We start from the raw sequence: 20,134 nt of genomic DNA on the forward strand, positions 1-20,134 counted from the left end.
ATTCGGATACATATTTTGATAAATCAAAAGACAGGATAAAAGGGAGAGGTATTTTGGAGGTTTTGGGAGGGGCGAAAAGAAAGAAAAAGAGAAAGGGTGTGCCTTTCGGTTAGCAAGCAAATTCAACCGATTAAGTTGCAGTTACATTTACTCTTTAGAATATTCCTTTCCACCAATTCCTCGGCAGTCGGACGCATCGATAATCGACGTATAAGTCGAGCACCGATTGCCTCCTTGGATTCTTTGATCTCGTTGTCTGTCACCTGATGCAGGATATTTCGGTTGATTAAATCCTGTTTGTCCGGTCGCAGTTGTAATTTCAGCGATAGACTCTCTTTGCGAGCGATTTTCGCTTGCCGATCATTATCATCGCTGCCACGGTAGAGAATCCGTCCGTCACCTTCGTCACTATCACTATTCTCGTTTATCACAATTGGTCGAGTGTTTTCCTTGTTCTCTACCTGGCATGGTATATTGAACATTTGTTGCCTACTGTTTGAGATAGAAAAATAAAAAAAGAAAATAAAAAATATAAACAAATTAATAACATTTTAATAAAAAGAATTGGGTTTCAAATTCAAAATCATGCAAGAATTATTAACAAAAATTTTAATTTATCACAAAATTGGTGAAAAGATTACAAAAAATCATGCTTCGTGTCCTTTGAGTGTGAATTTGTTAAATTTGAGTGCGTGTGCTTTATATTTGTTTCAGATTGAAAATCCCAAAATGTGCTTTCATGCTCTTTTGTTTTCCAATTCAACTATTACCATTTCCATTTTCTTTTGGTTCGAATCAACCAACGACAATTTTTTTAAAAATTAAATCAAAGTTAAGAACTGACACAAACAATTGCGTGAAGTTCCCTACATACGAAAATATTAAAAACAATTTTTATGTTAGAACAATTACACAGAAATCTGAGAAAACTCTTTGAATATTTGCAATTCAAAAATAAGTTTAAATCCGAATATGAATAATGAATACAAAACATAGCAGAGAATATAAATCCACCTATTTTTCTTTAACTGGTAGTTAAAACTTTTATAGAAGCTTTAAGTCACCGCCGGAATAATCTTTTTTTAATGTGTGATGAAAATACTCGGTATTACAGAAATGTAATATTTCGTGTCTGTTGGTCTGTTGATTTAAACACATGTTAAGTACATAAAAGAGCTTTATAAATTATGCTAAGGGCATGCAAGTCAAGTTTTAAGTTACGAAAGAATAATCACAGCGTGGTTCAGAAATTTCTAACAACCAACATCTGGTGACATCTGTCAAATTATTTATTATTCAGTCCTTTATGCCAAATCATCATAGCAAGTTAGACGATTAAATAGCACCTTCAAATTATAAACCTTAATTATCTAAATGAGTGTTCGTTAACGCACACGTTGCGCGCATCGCGCCCATTTTACGTTAGACATGGTGGCCCTTTACAGTCGACTATTCAACGTTTGCTGGCCAAATTTGAGACGACCGGTTCAGTTAACAATCAGTTCAAGGAACGCAAGATCGGCCAAGAACATCGCTGCGCCCCGCGGTCCGTTAAAGTGTGCAGCAGAACCCAAGGCCGTCTATTCCTCACCGTGCACAAGAACTCGGCCTTTCGCATACTTCAGCTTAGCGAATTTTGCGTCGGGACTTAGGCCTACACCCGTACAAGATCCAAATTTCCCACGAGCTCAAAGTTCATAACCATAGACAACACCGTTTGTTCACTGACTGGACTTCTAATCGTTTGAAAGAGGATCCTTATTTTGGCCGAAAAGTCATTGATAGTGAGGCGCATTTTGTATGAACGACTGTGTTAACAAGTAAAATTGCCGAATATAGGACGACACCAGCCTACGTTCGTCGGCGTAATTGGTCCTTCCTTTAGCTGCGGTAGGGTTTGATCATACAACTTTTTCAAAAAAAGAGAATGTGAAGCAACAAGTATGATGACGTCGAACAAAGCAAGGTGTGTTAATTTTGAGAGCTATAAAACTTTGAGCTTACATAAATAAATTAGGTGTTGAAACAGTCGATTGAAAACTAGGGCCTAGTGACTTAAAAATGTTGTTATCTGTCAAGTGATTTATTTATACTTTGGTTTCAACACGAATATGCATATTTATTCAAAATACGCATTGAGAACTTTTTGTTATAGCAATGATACGTTATGGATAATCCTCCAGTTTCTCATCACTGTTACATCCAAAAAAACCGACTGTGTGTTGTGATTTTATGGGTTAGTGAAATAATTGTTTCATACTTCTTTAAAAAACAATTCTGACCAGTACGTTACAGTCAATGGCTTAATTGATGACTTTCCTGTTCATGTACAGCTCGTGCCACAATTGATTTTTTCAAGAAAATGTTTGGCAACAGCGTTATTTCACGCTACAGACATTTTCTATACCTCCAAAATAAAACACCCTTTAGAATAGTATCCTAGCAACTACTTAGCAAGACTGATCTATTGTCAAACTGTTACATTATTAAGTTTCTAAAACACTTTACCTCAAAAATCCAAATCTGACATACATTTTGAAACATCCTTTATGCATTAACTAAAAACTTACACTCATTAATTTTGTAACAAAAGTAACTCTATTCCTGTATCTTAACTTTATACACTATCAAAACTTTGTTATATCTCATTCACAATTTAATCCTGACGCAATAACACCCTCTTCACTTTGCCTTATTAAATCCCAAACCTTCGAAGGTAAATTCAATACAAAACGAAACAAAATTCATTTAAAATTTCATCAATCAATAATCCGCCAATTAACCAAGTTGATGGATTAAATTTGTGACAATTTGACGGATGAAAAGTTTCACAAACATCCATATATACATAAATTGAGACTGGAAAGGTCTGTACCTATTATAAGGCAGGAAAATGTCGAATTTCATTAAAGTCCTTGTTTTTTCCTCATCTTTGTTTGAACAATAATTGGATAAAGGTAAATTAACTCGACCACCCTTCTTTCCATTTGTTGGTAATTTGTTGTGTCGGAAAAAAATGTCTTTTTTCCTATTAAAACACAATATTTTTTCGGAAAGAATATTTTAATTTATTTAAAGTATGTATTTTTTAAACTTGACTACACAATATGATGTTCAGTTTTATTTTGGGGGTCGTTGTTGTGCATCAGTTTTAAAAAAGGATTCTTTGAAGATTATAATTTGTTTAAAAATGTTCAAAAAATGAAAGACAACGCAAATTGTGCGCATACAAAGTTATATAAATGTCAAAAGTTCAAAAGATTGGTTCGGCTTGGAGATCTTCAAACATTTACCGATGCTAAATGAGAGCTTATTTACAGAGGATAATTTTTGTAATTAGAATTATTTACTTCTTTTTGTTTGCTGATGAAATACACATCAACGTCTTTATATCCCTGTTTTCTCAAATCTTTTTCAAAATTAGATTGTAATATTATAAAGGACATTTCGAAAAGAACCCAAAAAGTATATCCTAATCCTTAACATGAGTCATAAAAACAAAGCTCTGCACCCATAAAAACCTTATATATGAGTATAGGCGGTAGGTAAAAGTCCTTTTTTTGTTGGATTTTATTACAACGACGACGAGCGACGGATGCGCGAAATCCCATATAAAGCCGGACATTTAATTCTTAATTCAGATATACTCGTATTTTGAGTATTTTACGAAAATGACCATTCTATTATCATTAACATTATAGAGGCTTAGGTAGTAAGAGTAGCACAAATTTGATTTTGATCCCTTTTGTAAGAAATCCTTTTATTGATTTCATCAAATAAAAACTGATGATGGTTTGGGTTGGGTTGGTTGGGAGTGAGTGGGTTGTAGGTGGGAAGCAAATCTTCAATAGCATGAAATTAAATAGTTGAAATTCCATTAAATGTTTTGTCAAATATAGGTACCCACATAGGAAGTAAGAACATTAACATAAAACATGTACTTCTTCGTATATACCTACATGATTGTGCACGTCCCACACCTTTTATTTTCTCTCAATTTCAAGGACATTAAATGGAGAAAGGACTTCTTTTTCTTCTTCTTTTTTCCAAACACGCGACGTTCTTTTAAAGGTAAACGTTTCTATATCATAAATATATCTTTATACTTAAATCGAGGATGTACTTGTGTAGGTACATAAATATTTGGAAAATTGAAAACTATAAAATTGTCTGCATAAGGACACATTTTGAGAGTGAGATTTAAAATTAAATGAAGCACATTTTTGACGAAATAAATGAAATTTTCAAGGTTTATTTTTTTTAGTACTCTGTTGGAAAGAGGAAGCTGTCATCTGTGTTCTGATGTTTTGCTCTCTGCAGAGCTCAAATGGCTTATTTTTGAGTAGCAATGTATAAATAAACGAAATGGAAAATATTATTAAAGTACAAACTAGAAATGTCCTTATTTAAACTGAGCTGAAATTTGTTCTGCAGAACTTTGACATTTAAGAAACACGTGTATTTTTTTTAGATGAAGGTATGCCATTAAAAATAGAAAACGGTGCAAGTCAAATGACCGCCACGACTAGCTATTATTGCAGCACCATATCCTTTTCATGAATTGCCCGGTTCGAAAGATCGTAGAGGTATAAACAATCCTACACTAAAAAGGTCTATTTCAACCGTATTGCGCTTTTGTTTTCTGAACATTTTTAACATGTGCGTCGTTGGAAGCGTTAATCGTTCAATGCTATAACAAATTAAAACTCTTATTGGAAAACCCTTAAGTTCGAAACTTTGCTCTATACCCCATTTTCTTATCTCAGTTAGCATTAATATTTAAATTTAAAACTTAAATCAGTCAATTAGTTCAATAAAAGTTATTTCTATTCAACACCCAGAAAACATTAAGTAAACAGGACCCTTTCCCAAAGGGCTTATGAATTATTCCACTCTAACTCTGACTCTGACTAATCCAATAAAATTCACTTCCCTCTTTAACCATTAAAATAGACTTCAAGTTCATAATAACCAAAGAGAGAAAAAAGAAGTAGTATGGAAGTTAATTTGTCCATTTTCAAATTTAATTACTTTTCACTTTACTTTCTTATTCTGCTATATAACTAACTAATCCTTAAAAACTGTAAAACTTTCTTATTCTCTTCTTCTCTATGATTTTAAAGAGAAAACTTTATCAAATATGTATGTCTGTATGTATATCTACTTAACTTTTTATTGATGGTTAAGGCCAACTAAATCGTTTGAATTTTATATATTTGGATGGATGTACTATAAATTTACTCTAAATTCCTTTTGTTTTTAACTCGTTTTATTTGAAATTTCTTTTTGTTTTTGGATTCCTTTTTTTTGTTTTGCTTTTGCAACTTTCATTTCATTCGTAAAATATTCAAAATAATCAAAGTTTAAATATTCCTTAAGGATTAAATAATAAAAGTAAATGGAAAGTTTTTAATTAGAACAAATTGCTTGCTTAAAAACTTACCACACTTTGTACACACCCACACACAATCTCACAAGAATATATAATAAATGTATAGAAAAGGACCAAGGAAAACTTCTCTATTCATCAGAAACCGTTTGCTAATTCAATCAAGTACTTGAGTGTTATCAATAAATTTACTATTCTTTATATGTATATATTTTTTCGTTTAGTGTTTGTTGGTGAATTATTTTTTCAAAAAATAGCTACATCCTGAATAAATGAATATTCTCAGGGGCAACACTTGATACTCTCTTTATTCGAAGATATACATTTTATTTTTTGAATGAAAACAAAGGACTTATGCTAAAATTATTTGTCTTTAAGGACAATATCTTACTAATTTTTTGTAATCGTTAAAGTTTTCGATATTTTTCAACAACCTTAAATACCTATAACTATTTTTTTTAGAAGTTTATATTTTGCACGAAATAAGGAACTTTTGGAAGGAATAAATATTTGAATTTAGAATTTGATTAAGCCAGAGTGCTTAGGGCTAGGAAATCCTTACGAACACTTTATCACTTTTAAGGTAAACGTATATTTTTACTTAAAATTCCTGAACTTGAACTTCAATTCTTTGTGGGAAACTTTTGTATAGAATACGAAGACTTTTTTAAAAATTATATGGAAATGATCTAGAATTATAACAGAAAATGAAAATAAGGGAGAAAATTAAGGCGCATTTTATAAATATTGAAATCCCCTTACGCACCGTTAATTAGCTTGAACTTAAAAATACAATTTACACAGTTCAACCAATTCCACTTAAATTCTTAAATTTGTTTAATTCTTAGCAGTTTACTTCCGTTTTTTTGTTTTGAAGAATTATTTTTTAATTTATTCCAACAAGAAAAGTACGTATACGCTCGAATGAACTATTAAACATCACTTTGCTTTGAAAAGTGCATCGGATCGTAATGATTTCCATCTTATTCGTTTTAGTTAAGAAAAAATAATAAATTGATTTCGAAAAAGTAACAAGAAGGCTGACTTTGACACTTCTTGAAAAGCATTTTGAATTTGGTGTTTTAAAGAAAAGATTATTTTGCAATTATTTAAATTTTGTTCAAAAGTGCTTTTCGACACTAGAGTTACTGAAAATATTGAACCCAAACCAAGGCTGAATAGGACATAATGAAAGCATATTCATGATATAGTGATCCAGTATCGAAGGAATGAATATTGAGCTAGTTTGGGCATCGACCCGGTTTATTTTGCAATCGAATTCTTGATAACAGATTATTCATTTAGTGGTTTCAAAAGTATAGGGCTAGAATTTGTCATTTGTCAAACTAAGTTGTTATACCAATTTTTCGTTTTGTCAGTTGAAAGTCTGACATTTACGAAAATGGATTGCTTAACTATCACACAACTCATAAAAATTGGTAAATTCTACTACCAAAATGGCAAAATTGTGAAGAAATTTTAAGAGACTAAATTGGTTACAGATATTGTAAGGCTCGTCGTTCTCAGAAATTAGGATTGTCTTTCTGCACATTATGGAGTATTTTGTATTTGGATCTACACTTTTATACATCCATATAAAGTCCAGCTCACGCAACTGAAGCCAGCTGACAATTCACAACGTCGTCGTAGATACGTCACTTGAATAACAGCCGGTGGACAGAGATTTTTTGACCGAAACTTTCTTAGCGACGAAGCACATTTCTCACACGGTGGGTATGATAATAAACAAAACTGTCGTACTTGGGGTTCTGAGAATCCTCAAGTACTTGAAAAGAGGCCATTACTTCCACCAAAAGTCACTGCTTAGTGCGCTCTTCAGTCTGGAGGTGTGATTGGACATTGCTTCTTCAAAAACGATGATGGAATTACTGTCACCGTCCATTCGGAGAGTTTTTCTTTTGTCTGCTATTGAAGAAAACGAGTTGGAGAATATGTGGTTTCAGAAAGACGATGCTACATGCCACACAACCCAAGCGAATGTAGATTTACTGCAAGGCACATTTCCTGGCCACGGAATTTTTCGTCGTGGCGATATCAACTGGTCACCAAGATCATGCGAAAGACCGTGGTTATGCAGATAAACTTTTTACTCATGAGCACTTAAAAACCAACATTCGACAAGTTATGACTGAGGTATGTGTCAAAAAGTATTCTAAAATTATCTCAAAAGAATCAATTTTTACTTCAGAAAGCAGTCTTTTGTAAATTAAAAAACAAATGATCTTCAATCAAAAAGGGAGCTTTGCTTTAAATCCAAACTTAAAAATGTATTTTTTTTTATTTCAACAGGCACAGAACAGAACTTTCTGGGCTTTTTTTTTAACCCAAATGATGGTACTAAAACCATAAACATAACATTTATATTACAAACAATCAGTGCTAAATTATTAAATAGTGCAAAATATTATTAATTAAATTCAATATTATAATTTTCGTCAAAGTTATTCAAAATTATGAAGTATCAAAAGAAATTGTATTTAATTTTGAATAGATAAATTTGAAATGAACTGAAATATGTCTCAACACAAAACCAACACGAAAAAAAACTTTTAATTGAGTCCTCCACGAAATGTCTATGTATACGTTCTACATTTCTCAATTATCCTTGAATTTTAAATGAGAACGAATCCAGAGTCAAGTCTAAGGATTATTTTCATTAATTTCATGCTAATTGAAATGGCAAATAGTAATAATAATACAAACTTTAGTATAGAAACAAAAACAAAAATTCAAAGCATCTTCAATCGCACAGGAAATAGGAAACAAACAAAAATATTAAAACAAAACGAAAAAACTCATTATTACCATATCCTAACCCGAGGCCGTAAAATTGGTCTATACACGCAGCATTAAGGAAATGAGAAGAGAAAAATATATAATATAATTTTGTTTTTAAGGAAAAAGTCGAAGGATATTATACGGTTTTGTAATTTCTTTTTTTTGCTATATCCTTCTTCTATTTTGCACTTTTTGTGTCTTTTTCTTGTTATTTACTTACTTTAATGAATAGTTATTAGCCTCCTGCCTCACAATCAATGGCCTCTGATTCGCTGATGATGATGATGACGAACCACCACCACTACCACCTCCACCGCCGCCGCCTCCACCCGATGAACTACCACCAGCATTGTTTGCCTGCTCTTGGGTTGGGGTTCCAGGCGATGAGTTCGACTGACCAGGTTTCTTTTTCAATGCTGATTTAAGAGGAACTGCATTTGGTCTGGGCTCTTTGGCTGGAATTTCCTCAATACGACACGTGTCTATATTTTGATTTGGTTGTTGCAGTTGGAATGCGTATTCATCTTCCGAATCAAGTTCATCTTGATCATTTTCAGGATCTATTTTTAATATTTTGTTAAATAAAAAAAATACAAATACAAATGTTAATTAATTTTTTAAAATATTAAAAAAAGAATTTAAAATATTTTAAACAGAGGAATTAAATAGGTAAGCAAGGAAATTGTCACACGCTTACACAATAGAGGATGATTTAATTTTATTTTTAATTATGAGTTTTTTTTACGAAACAAAGTTTAAAAATAATAATAAAGTTAATCTAGTTAGTTTAAAAATTAATTAATTAAAGGGTTCTATTTTTACTTTCTTGAAAAAATATGTTGGCGTAACTGATTAATTTAAAGTAATGAAAAATATCTCTCTTCCGTGTTTTTGCTTTTTATTCAATGCTTTATAGAAATTGTTAAAGTGATCGGATTTATTTGAAATATGCGCCCTTTTGTTCGATAATCTGTTTCGATGTAGATGGAAATTTCATAATACATCCGTCGTAGAAGCCCCACTCCTTATTTGCGCTGAACTCGGACAATCATTTTTTACAAGTCTCCCTGTGTTCGGGCTATATGGAGCTCTCGTAGCTTCTGACGAATCATCAACGAAGTGTGTGGTCTGGGGTTGTCCTGGTGAAATACTACATCCTTCCTGTTGGCCAATTCTGGACGCTTCGATCGCCTGCTTTAAGCGGTCCAGTTGTTTTCAGTAGATCGTAGAATTTAGCACCTGGCCATATGGGAGCAGTTCATAGTGAATAATTCCCTTCGTTCGTTCCGTTTCAGCAGCATATCGCAGGCGTTGATTCGGACATCAAGCTTTTTTTGTATTCAGCCTTTTACAGATGATGTAAAATGGTTTGGTGACTAACTATCATCTTCTGGGCGATGTCACGAGATGCCACATGCCGGTCTAACTCGATTTTTTCCATAATTTGATTGGTATTAGTCGTCAACGGTCTGGCCCCGGATGGCTTATCTATAGTATCGTTTTCACCAGCTCTGAATCGTCAAAACCATTCTGCCGCGGTTTAAAGTGATAGAGTACCATCCCCCAAAGCACAATTAATCTCACGGAGCGTTTTTTGGGCGGATTTGCCTTTAACGAAGGAAAGCTTTAAAATAGCGCGAATTTCGAAGTTGGTAAACTTCATGTGTTTACACGGGTATAACTGTTAAACGTAATATCTAAACTAATCATGCATAGTCGTTTTGTAGGTTATGTCAAGACCTTGCAAATGATGTATAGTATTGCCAGATACACAACTCTGTAGCCGCGAAATTCAAACGACAAAAAGGCGGAAGGGAGATATTTTCCAACCTTTATATCATATTTAGAGTTTAATTTTGTTCTAATAATTTTTTAAAATTATTTATTTTAATTACCAAAAATATGTTGGTAACAAAAACAAAGTCTGTTGAATATTATTTATTAAGAAAAATAAAATCATTTAACAAAAATTATAACTAGCGACAAGGTTCTTATTATCTTCGCTTCATGAGTTCGTGCAAAGTAAAATCCTAAAAATTATTAAATCAAAGAAATTATATCATTTATTCAAAAAGAAATAATATTTATTTAAAAAAAAAATAATAAATAGCTTGAGTGTTTTTTTCTTTAAACATTTTTTCTCATTTTTAGGTTGAAAAATATTTTTTTTTTTATTTGAAGTAAAATTAAATTGTATTAAAAATAAACTACTTGTTATAATTTTTAAAATTCAAGAAGTATTTTTCGAAACATAAATTTTTTTGTGTATTTAACATTTTTTTTTGAAACTTTCGGTATCAAATTAGATATCAGTGTAGCCAATGGGAATTTACATCACCGTTTGACCGAAATAGCATCATAGAAACGTTTATGGCTTAAATGTTATTTTTTTGCTAAAAAATATGCGAGGCATCATTTTTAAATTCTGTATTATCAAAGTTCCTAATTTTCTTTTAATTGAAAAATGTTGTTTAAAAATTAAAAAAAAAAGTTATAAGAATTTAAAAAAATGGAAAGAAAATTGTTTTTTAGAGTCCTAATTTTGTTTTTAATTAAAAAATGTTATGTTAGAAATAAATATTAACTATTAATTTACATCATTGAAATCAAGTATTTGTTACTTCCTAAAACTTCAACTTATTTAAACACAAAACTTGAGTTTTAATATTTTTAAAAATGAGGAAACCTGATTCAAAATTAAATTTATAAATATTTCAAAATTTAATAAAATTCCAGATCTGTTTAAGTAAGCAGGTAAAATTTGTATTGAAACCTTTATTCACATTAAAAGTCTCCTTACCTTCGATGTACGATTATTTACATACATTTTTATAACGATAGCATTTTTAAAAATATATATATTCAATATAAAATATTGAAATTATTATTTCATATTCGTTTGAAAAACAAAAACCATTTAAAGAATAAATATATTTATCTTGTATTCAAATGCATTAAAATTGTTTTTTTAATTTTTTTAAGAATTAAATATTTAATTTGTATTGAATATCTTAATATATTAGATAAAAGGAGCTACAATACTTTGTTGTAATTATAGTTTTGAAAATAAATTTTAAAAAATATAAACACATTAAAATCGCTGCCTTTAAATATATGTTTGTACTAAAATCTCGAATTTTTTCAGAAAGTAAAAGGTTTGCCAATTTCCAGCCTTCCCAGTCAATTGAAACTTAAAGACATAATTTTAAAAATATCATCACTTCCTTATGATAATAGTCATTTCGTATATTGTTTGGATTTTTGTTTCAAGTCGTATAGATTAAATTTTAACCCTTTTTAAATTTACACCACCATTTGAAATAAATAAAATTTATATTTTTCCTTTCCCTAACAAAGTATGTAGCTCTTCATGCAATAAAAATATCACATTTTATGTTAAAGTATTAAATTTAAAAAATTAGATACTCAAGAATAATATTAACAAAAGAAAGCTGATAAATTATTAAACAAATGAAAAAATAAAAACGAAAGCATTACAAAAGGAATTATTAGTATTATTTTTATTAAATTACCAACATTCTAAAAAATATGGACGATGAATGATAGAGTCATTATTATCAACACACAAACAAAGTCAAGAAATAAAAATATATAAAAAGAAGTTCAATCCTTTAGCCAACCATAAAATACGATTAAGAGATAAACGTTATTATATAAGTTGAATAAAAATACAAAAATAAAAGATTTAAAAGATTGAAAATATAAATGGTAAGAAATTTCAGAACGAAGAAGAAGACCAAAGGCAAGGAAAAGTTGAATTCAAAAAAGAAACAACAAAATAAAAAAAATAAAAGACTATGCCCTACCATAGTCATAATCCTGATAATCCTGATCGTTAACAGCTCCCGGTCCATGTGGTCGTCCAGCTATCAACGTTGGACTTGGCGTTGAAAACATCGGTGGTGGTGGGATGGGTCCAATTTCCGACAATGGTATTGGAGGCTCTGGAAGGTCAGACAATAAAATATGCCCTGGAAGTTTATGATGACCATCACCTGTGTACGGAGGTGGTGTACTTCCTGGTGGGCCACCGCCTTCAGGATCTGTAAAATTATTTTTATGTAAAAAAGGATGTTTTTTTTTCTCTTTGATTTTTTTTTTGGTTATAGGAACTGTTGTTGCTGTTGTTGTTTTAAGTTTTAAAAATAGAAGATGTTAAAAAATGCGATTAAATGTAGCACTGGTGGATGGAAATGCAAGAAATAAAAAGAAACAATAACTAGAAACAAATACAAACAAATTTGCAGGAAAAATACATACATATGTAGGTACATATATTTTTCATATAAAGGACGCGCAACAAAACAAATTAACAAAAAGGATAAAAAGTTATTAGCAGCAAGTATTTCTTTTGTGCTTTCTGGCCAAAAAATGGAAATTTTTAAAGGCATTTCCGGGGTTTCTTAAAGGGATGCACAAACAGAGGAAGAGGAGGAAGAATCGCAAGTTTTAAGGATACAAAAAAAAATAACAACAAACAAATTTAAAGAAACTTACAATGATCATTGTGGTAGCAAATATTGACTCGTCGATTGGATTTGTTTGTCCCCAATGTATTTGGACGTTCCATTCTGGAATTCTGGTGCGAATCCATTTGACTGCCACAACCGCTACCCATGTTGGAATTCATGCCACCACCGCCACTGCTACCGCCGCCACCACCACCACCGCCTCCTGGCGGTGGTAACATTGAGCCTTGACATGATGGCTGTTCAGTGCTGGGTGATAGTGTGCCATTACCACCGATTGGTGCATCAGTCTTGTCTTTTCTGGGTTCTGTAATGATTTAAAAAGAAAAACACAAAAATTAGGTCACAATTAAATAAATTAAGCAAAATTAGATTAACTTCATACAAAAACAAAAGAAAGGACCCTCTCTCTTTCTAGGTTACATAATTACTATACTATAAAGTCCTAATTATTATTGGATGGCATCATAAAGGACTTAATTTCCTTGACGATATCAACATACGCGCTAACACTTTTTCTCCTACGTCGTCACACAGAAAAGGACGACGAAAAAAAATCATCACTATAAGCTTAGGCGCCTCGACAATAAGATGGTGGTGGTGCTATGAGCAGGCAGCAAGTCGGGAGGTAATGTAATGTGATTTCATGAGTGTGGTGTGTGTGTATTGGTGTGCGGTTCTTAATGACTGTTATGCTTGACTTAAAATAATGTTCATATAATGTGAACCCGGAAAGCTATTGCTTTGAGAAAACCCTCCCATGTACATATATACCGCACGAGTAATTCTTGTAAAAGATGAATTTTATTTTCTTCGTTCTATTTTCATACTCGTGCTTCTCCATTTCATTTCTTCACCTATACTTTCAAAAAATGCGAACAAGTGGAACTTTTCATCATGTAATATAGCCTCTCACTTGTTGTAAAATTATGAGGGCAATTATTTCTCGAGAGTTTAGGATTTCTTTTTATTAAATTTTCGTTTTAAGAATTTGCGAAGGGTTGTTCTGGGATTTGAATGAAAAAAAAATATTTTAAATGAAGGAGGAAGGAAAAGATTTGTAATTGAATTAAATGTAAACGGTTTTTTATCCAAGAAAAAAAACAACACTAATGAAAATTTTCTTTTGGGTTTTGTTTCAACCCGATTTCAGTCAATACCTTAATATAACGGCGTATAACTTTAAACAACTTATTGCTAATGGCTTAGCATTTTAAAATACTAGTTAACAATTTTACAAATACTAGATAATTTATAGGGTATTCTTAAATTAAATAAGTATTCACTTTTAAAAGAAACTATGCAACTGAAAACGTCTAGAAAGTCAAAGAAAAAAGTTAATAAAGCGAACGAATTTATGTCTTATTAAATTGAATTGTAAATCCAATAAAAATAAGTTAGGTGGAGCAACAGTCCGCTGAGAACTAGGGCCTAGTGACTTAAACCTCTCAATCATTTTTGTGTGCGAGTAATGTTTTCGGATATAGAGCGGACCTACAATTTAAAGACGAATCCGGGGTTTGTCAATTCCTCGCAAGAAGCAGTACCCGTGAAAAAAACTACGGATGATCGATGAGTCCAACGCATTAACCTAAATTTCAAAACAAAAAAAGAGGCTGGGATGCGACCCACACTGATAACTTCCCATCCCGTCTGTCGATTTGTCTTGCTTTAAAGTTTGTCTATATGTACTCGTATCAATTTTTACCAAATTTGCGTACTATTTTTTGTAGATTTTATTTTTTATGAAAAAACGGACTGTTGAATTTTTATATAAAAATTACTGAATATCGAAAACAATATTTTCTGTGAAATAAAATAAGTTTGAAGCCAATATTTTTAATTTTTGAAAAGCTATTTGAGTCGAAAGTAAATTTTTACCAAGTTTTAGTATTGTTTTTTTAGAGTTTTATTTTTTGTAAAAAAACCGTCAATTCGATTTTCTTCAAAATTCTATCGAATGTTGAAAACAATATTTTCTATAAGATAAAATTAGTTTGAAGCCAATATTGTATAGTTTTGAAAAGATATTTGAGTCGAAAATCAATTTTTACCAACTTTTATTAAATGTTTTTTTAGGTATTTAATTTTTTGTACAAAAACTATCAATTCGATTTTTTTCAAAATTTTACTAAATGTTAACAACAATATTTTTTGAAAGATAAAAGTAGTTAAAAGCCAATATCTACAATTTTTGAAAAGATATTTGAGTCGAAAATCAATTTTTACGAACTTTTATAAATTTTTTTTAAGGTTTTTATTTTTTGTAAGAAAACTGTCTATTCGATTTTCTTCAAAATTTTACTGAATGTTGAAAACAATATTTCTTATAAGATAAAATAAGTTTGAAGCCTAAATTTTAAGTTTTTGAAAAGATATTTGAATCGATATTTAATTTTTACGAACTTTGAGTAATGTTTTTTTTATATTTTTATTTTTTATAAAAAAAAACTGTCAATTCGATTTTTCTCAAAATTTTATCAGATTTCAAAAACATTATTCTCCGTTGCTCAAAATTGTTTTGGAGATGAAATCATATGTGTGTCGTTAAATTTAGGAGGTGACAAATTTTTTTTTTCAGTTTTTTTTTGATTTAGAAAAAAAACCGTTAGATAATTTTTTTTTAAAAAATATATTTCTTTGAGATCACGTTACAGTTTATTATAAAAAATTAAATTCAAGTCTCTAGCGTTTTTGGTTCGTAAGATATTTAGGGTTAACCAAAATTTTCACCTTTTTTTTAAACTGCTATGGTAAAAAACCACCCACGCAATTTTCTTGAGAGCCCTTTCTGCATCTTTCTGCCTTATTATCTGTATAACAAAATTTATTTGAAGTCGATATCTCTTCTGGTTCTTGAGCTATGGACGACGAAAAAAACGTCGCGAACGTACGGACGTACAGACGTACGGACGTACGGACGTACGAACGTACGTACACACGCACGCACAGACATCTTTCTAAAAATCTTTTATTTTGACTCTAGGGACCTTGAAACGTCGAGAAATGTCAAAATTTTCAATTTGACAAATCGGACCCATTACAATAACTTCCTATGGGAAGTTAAAAATATTGAAGGGTATAACATATTATTCTGATTATATTAATTATTAATTAAGTGTTCAAATTTACCTATGTTGAATTTGACAGAAATGTGTAAAAAAAAACAATTAAAAACACAAATTTAAAAATAAAACTGGTCTTAAATTATTTAACATATTTAGAATCCAAATAAAGAACATTCACATTTTATTAAAATAGCCTACATTTCTCTTCGAAAGTTTTTATTTTAAACTTTGTTTTGTAGAGGTTGGACATTGAAGGAGTTTGTAACCCAAGAAATGAAAATTCAAAATGTTTTTGGTAGCAATTCATAATTTAAATTATGATTTATAAACTTTTTAGAATGTTCCTTAAATTGTTATGACTAACACAAGAAATACTAAACAAAGTTTTTAACGCACTTGAAACTTTTCAAAATATTAATAAATTACTTTATATAATGAAGCAATTCACTCAACCTTTTAAAAATGTTTATATAACATTAGTAAAATTCGGTTCTATTCCATTATTTTGTTAAAATAGGAAATTTTCCAACAATTGCGTGAGGTAATTTTTAAATTGGAAAATTTAACATTTGTCGTCATTTTAAAGTCCCTAGAATCTCAATACTTCAAAATCAAATAATTGTATCGACTTAAAAAAAAAAAAAAAAACCGTTTATTTTAAGTCACAAAAAATTAAAAAAAAAATAATTATCATTCAGAACATTTTCAAAAATAAAATAATGATACTGACTTTAAAACAATGTTATACTTTTAAGAAGGACATTTGACGATATACATAAACACAAACTTACAAAGCTTTTCTGTAGAACCGTTTATAAAATATAGTGTTGAATTTCTGTTACAAGTATAAAATACCTGAGGATAAAAATCATATAATATTTTTTATTTATTGTTGTTTCATTTATTTTGCCATAATACGAGTTCAATTAAGAAAATAGTTTTACTCGAAATGACTGACCTTAGCTTTAATGAAAGCCCTTAAACGTTTTGGACATCAAACTATAGTGTCACGCTCTATTTCTGTTGATGTTTTTGACACTGCTTTCGTTAACTCTATCTTAAGAGTTTAAAAATCCCTGTAAGATATCTTCGAGGCAAGCTCTCAAAGTCTGACCACAAAAAATAAGTTTAGGGATTAAAATATCGACTTCCCAAGACCCTGAGGCAATTTTGTGTTGTTTTGGATTTGTTTGTCCCACCAGAAGTTGAAGAATCCATCTATCTCTATTGAGAACGATATTTGTTAAACAATTTACCAAATCCTTTACCACTCCTATATAGCATAATTTGTCAACCGTTTTCACATTTGTTCCCATAACATGCATTATATGACACTTCGGAGTGAGTCTTTCAATCAAATCATTACAGATGGGTGGTGATGGTTAATGTTGACACTTAGAATGATAGTTTTAGTTTGATATGATAATGTCGCATAAATTGTATAGTTTTCTTTGTTTTAAACTCTTTCAACGTTAAAAATCTTTTCATTCGAAAAAAAAGAATTATTTCATTTTCATTTCTCGAGTGCCACAGTAAAAACCCTTTGACTCTTTCCACGATAACTTCGTATTCGTTCTCGAACTGCTTTCATAAGCGTTCAAATATGGGCAACGCGATAACAACAAATTTTTTGGCTAGTCATCTTTTCTTGAAAATATAGAAAACTGGAGAAGCATCCAATTCTCGAGAAATATTGCGGTTAACAGCAGTTTTAAAAACGAGCAAATTTCGTCGAAACTCATTCCTCACCTATGGTAGGTATTGCGATTCAATTTTCTTTAGCACCTCACTTTATGGTAACAATAGGGAAATAAAAACCAAATTTAGATTTATTCTTTGCTTACTTATGTAAATATTTATAAGATAACCAATTTGTATCAAATGAATTTTTTGGCCGACAAGAACTTGAAGTTTTGTAACAGAATTTATGGCAAGACTAAGTATAATACTAATTTTCTATTTAAATGAAAATCTTTCACAAAACAAGAAATTTTCAATAATTGTTTGAAGGTATCCAAAAATAATGATTGTTTCATCTAACAAAAATATATCTAAATATTTTGTCAGTATCATAGATACGCAACAAAAAGTCAACAAGTTCAAGATCAAAGAAACCAGTGTGTCAATATTTTCGCTGTTCACCTTTATTTGCATCAAAAAACGGAAAAATATCTGCATACATTAGTTCAATGCCAAAATCACACCCAACCTACTCATTTGTCTCATCACCCGCATCAATCAATTGATTAAAAACAAAAACCAAACAAAAAAGAAAAATCTAATGCAATTAGAGATTTACCATCCCACCCCACGTAAAATGTGTTCATTTACATTCCGCAGATCATCAATTATCGGATCGCAAAACAGCGCAATTTTCCGTATCCGGATCTATATACAAAATACATGCGAGTGCAAACAGACCGAAAAATGAATTTCCACCAAAACTGAAAATCATGAATGAGATTTGCCCGTTTTGGGGTGGAGCTTCCTCTTCAAAGAAAAAAAAAAGAACAAATTACAAATTCCATTCATTACTTTTTTGGTGCACTGCTCAATTGGGTGCTGTTTTTTCAGATTTAGAATTTGTTTGACGTCAGATAACACATTTTATCACAAGATTCTACTCAACCCCTCAAATGCTATTCAAATCCAGAACCAGATGCATATTTAATGAACTTAAAATCAAACAGTGAACCAAAGTCCCCTCTCCCTACCTTTCCATATTACCTTCCCACGTCCACGTCCGTTGAACGTGTGTTCCAAAATGAAAAAAGCACGAGGTTATGGTGAGGGAAGGTACATACAGCTAACAATTCGTCCAGTTTATGCCTTAAGCGTATAAAAACGAGTAACACTCCAGCGAACAACACACAAACTCAACACAACACAGAACAAAGCTATAAAACCAAATTGTTTATCCCGGCATGTTTGGGGTAACCTTCGGCATTTTGCAGATGTTCTCCGGGATAACGATACTGCCAGTTAAGTTAGTGACGTCAAAAGAAAAACTCCATTACCAGGGGATATCTGTCTTTGCAGCGCGCGAGGCGAGCTGCTATATGGAAGAGCTAGAGCTAGAGCCTTCACTCTCCCGCAACAACAAAAACACAATCCCTAGCACATACGCTTATCTTGCTTATACAACTCTTCGGATGCTACTGTGCCCTGCCCTCATCGCTCATTAATGAGGAGCTATATGTACGAAGAGGACTACGTGCAAATGGATGTTTGTGTTTTATTCTCTTATTTTTTTTTTTGAGGAGGACATACGCTACGCATCCTCATGCTTCATCATCATCAACACTACGAAGACGACGACGAAAGACGACGTCACATTTGTATGCAGATACACCTCAAAAAGTTGCGTGGGATTTTATAGATACAATTCCTGTTTTACACCCTCTCTGAACTGTGATGCGATGCGGTGTGTACCTACTTGTACAAATATTGCTCATACGCCCGGGTGGGTTTCAGCAGCGCAGCGGTTTGGCAACAAATTGTACCCGCTTTTAAACTCGAACAAAAAACAGTGCTTCTCTTTATTTGAAAAAGACTTCCAGGTAAACTTTTAATTTTTGCTTGTTCAGCGCAAAGCGCGAGGGATGAATATTGTCATTGACAATTAAAAAAACGCATTTTTGGTTAAAAAATGGTATGAACTTTGGACAACTTAACAGTGGTACAATCAATACTGCTCGATTGGAATAAAAGTAAAAGTTGTAAGTTTTGTGTGTGTTTTTTTTATATTTGAGTGGCGTATTTATTTTTGGAATTTTTGCATATTTTTTAAAAGAAAACAAACTTTTTCGTAGAAAAACAATTTAAAAGAAGAATATATAACATAAACAACAAAATTAAAATGAAGTAGTTGTCCTGATATTTGGTCTGTTTAAATTAAAAACTTTTTTAGACAAGGGTAAGGACACAATTTAATGACAGTTAAAAAAGGTAACACATTACCTAAGCTTTTTATACCAAAGTTCATTATGTAATGGTTTTGGTGTCACATGCCAATTAAGCACAATCTTAATATCAACTCTACCATTTAGGATAGTTTTAAGCTTATAGCTGATGATCAGAATAGTAGATTAGTCTATATGTGTTGTTAGATCTGAAAGATTATAAACGCTTTTCCATTAATAACGAACGATAATGAACGATACAATTCAAGAACGTATTGAAATTCTACAATAATGTACATAGCTTTGCGTGCGTCGTTCTGGTAACGAAACAATCGCAATTTTGCAAGAAAAGTTTCTGCCGAGCTCTTGGACTTTTTTTTTAATACGACCATGTTTAAAAAAAGTCTATGCCAATGCTCAATAATTTATTCAAAACCTTAAAGATGAAGTTCGTGGAGTTATCCAGAGCTTAACATGTTTGAAGTT

At 31.2% G+C, this 20,134-nt stretch overlaps 1 protein-coding gene across 8 annotated transcripts in view; it reads right to left on the reverse strand.

The window, feature by feature from the left end:
• The window catches only part of LOC129948093 (phosphatase and actin regulator 2), a 417,788-nt gene that overhangs the window by 4,946 nt on the left and 392,708 nt on the right, over positions 1 to 20,134 (reverse strand). For 3 of the 8 annotated variants that reach the window (XM_056058924.1, XM_056058921.1, XM_056058918.1), the window contains 5 exons: positions 12,707 to 12,985; positions 12,016 to 12,252; positions 8,409 to 8,748; positions 8,216 to 8,245; positions 146 to 492 (listed from right to left, as the gene is read on the reverse strand). In XM_056058924.1, the coding sequence (XP_055914899.1) occupies positions 146 to 492; positions 8,216 to 8,245; positions 8,409 to 8,748; positions 12,016 to 12,252; positions 12,707 to 12,985 (1,233 nt within the window). The remainder of the gene's footprint in view (positions 1 to 145; positions 493 to 8,215; positions 8,246 to 8,408; positions 8,749 to 12,015; positions 12,253 to 12,706; positions 12,986 to 20,134) is intronic. The other 5 variants (XM_056058923.1, XM_056058919.1, XM_056058925.1 and 2 more) reach the window with 5 other exon arrangements.

This window comes from Eupeodes corollae, chromosome 2 (genome assembly GCF_945859685.1).
Source record: "Eupeodes corollae chromosome 2, idEupCoro1.1, whole genome shotgun sequence".
NCBI lineage: Eukaryota > Metazoa > Arthropoda > Insecta > Diptera > Syrphidae > Eupeodes > Eupeodes corollae.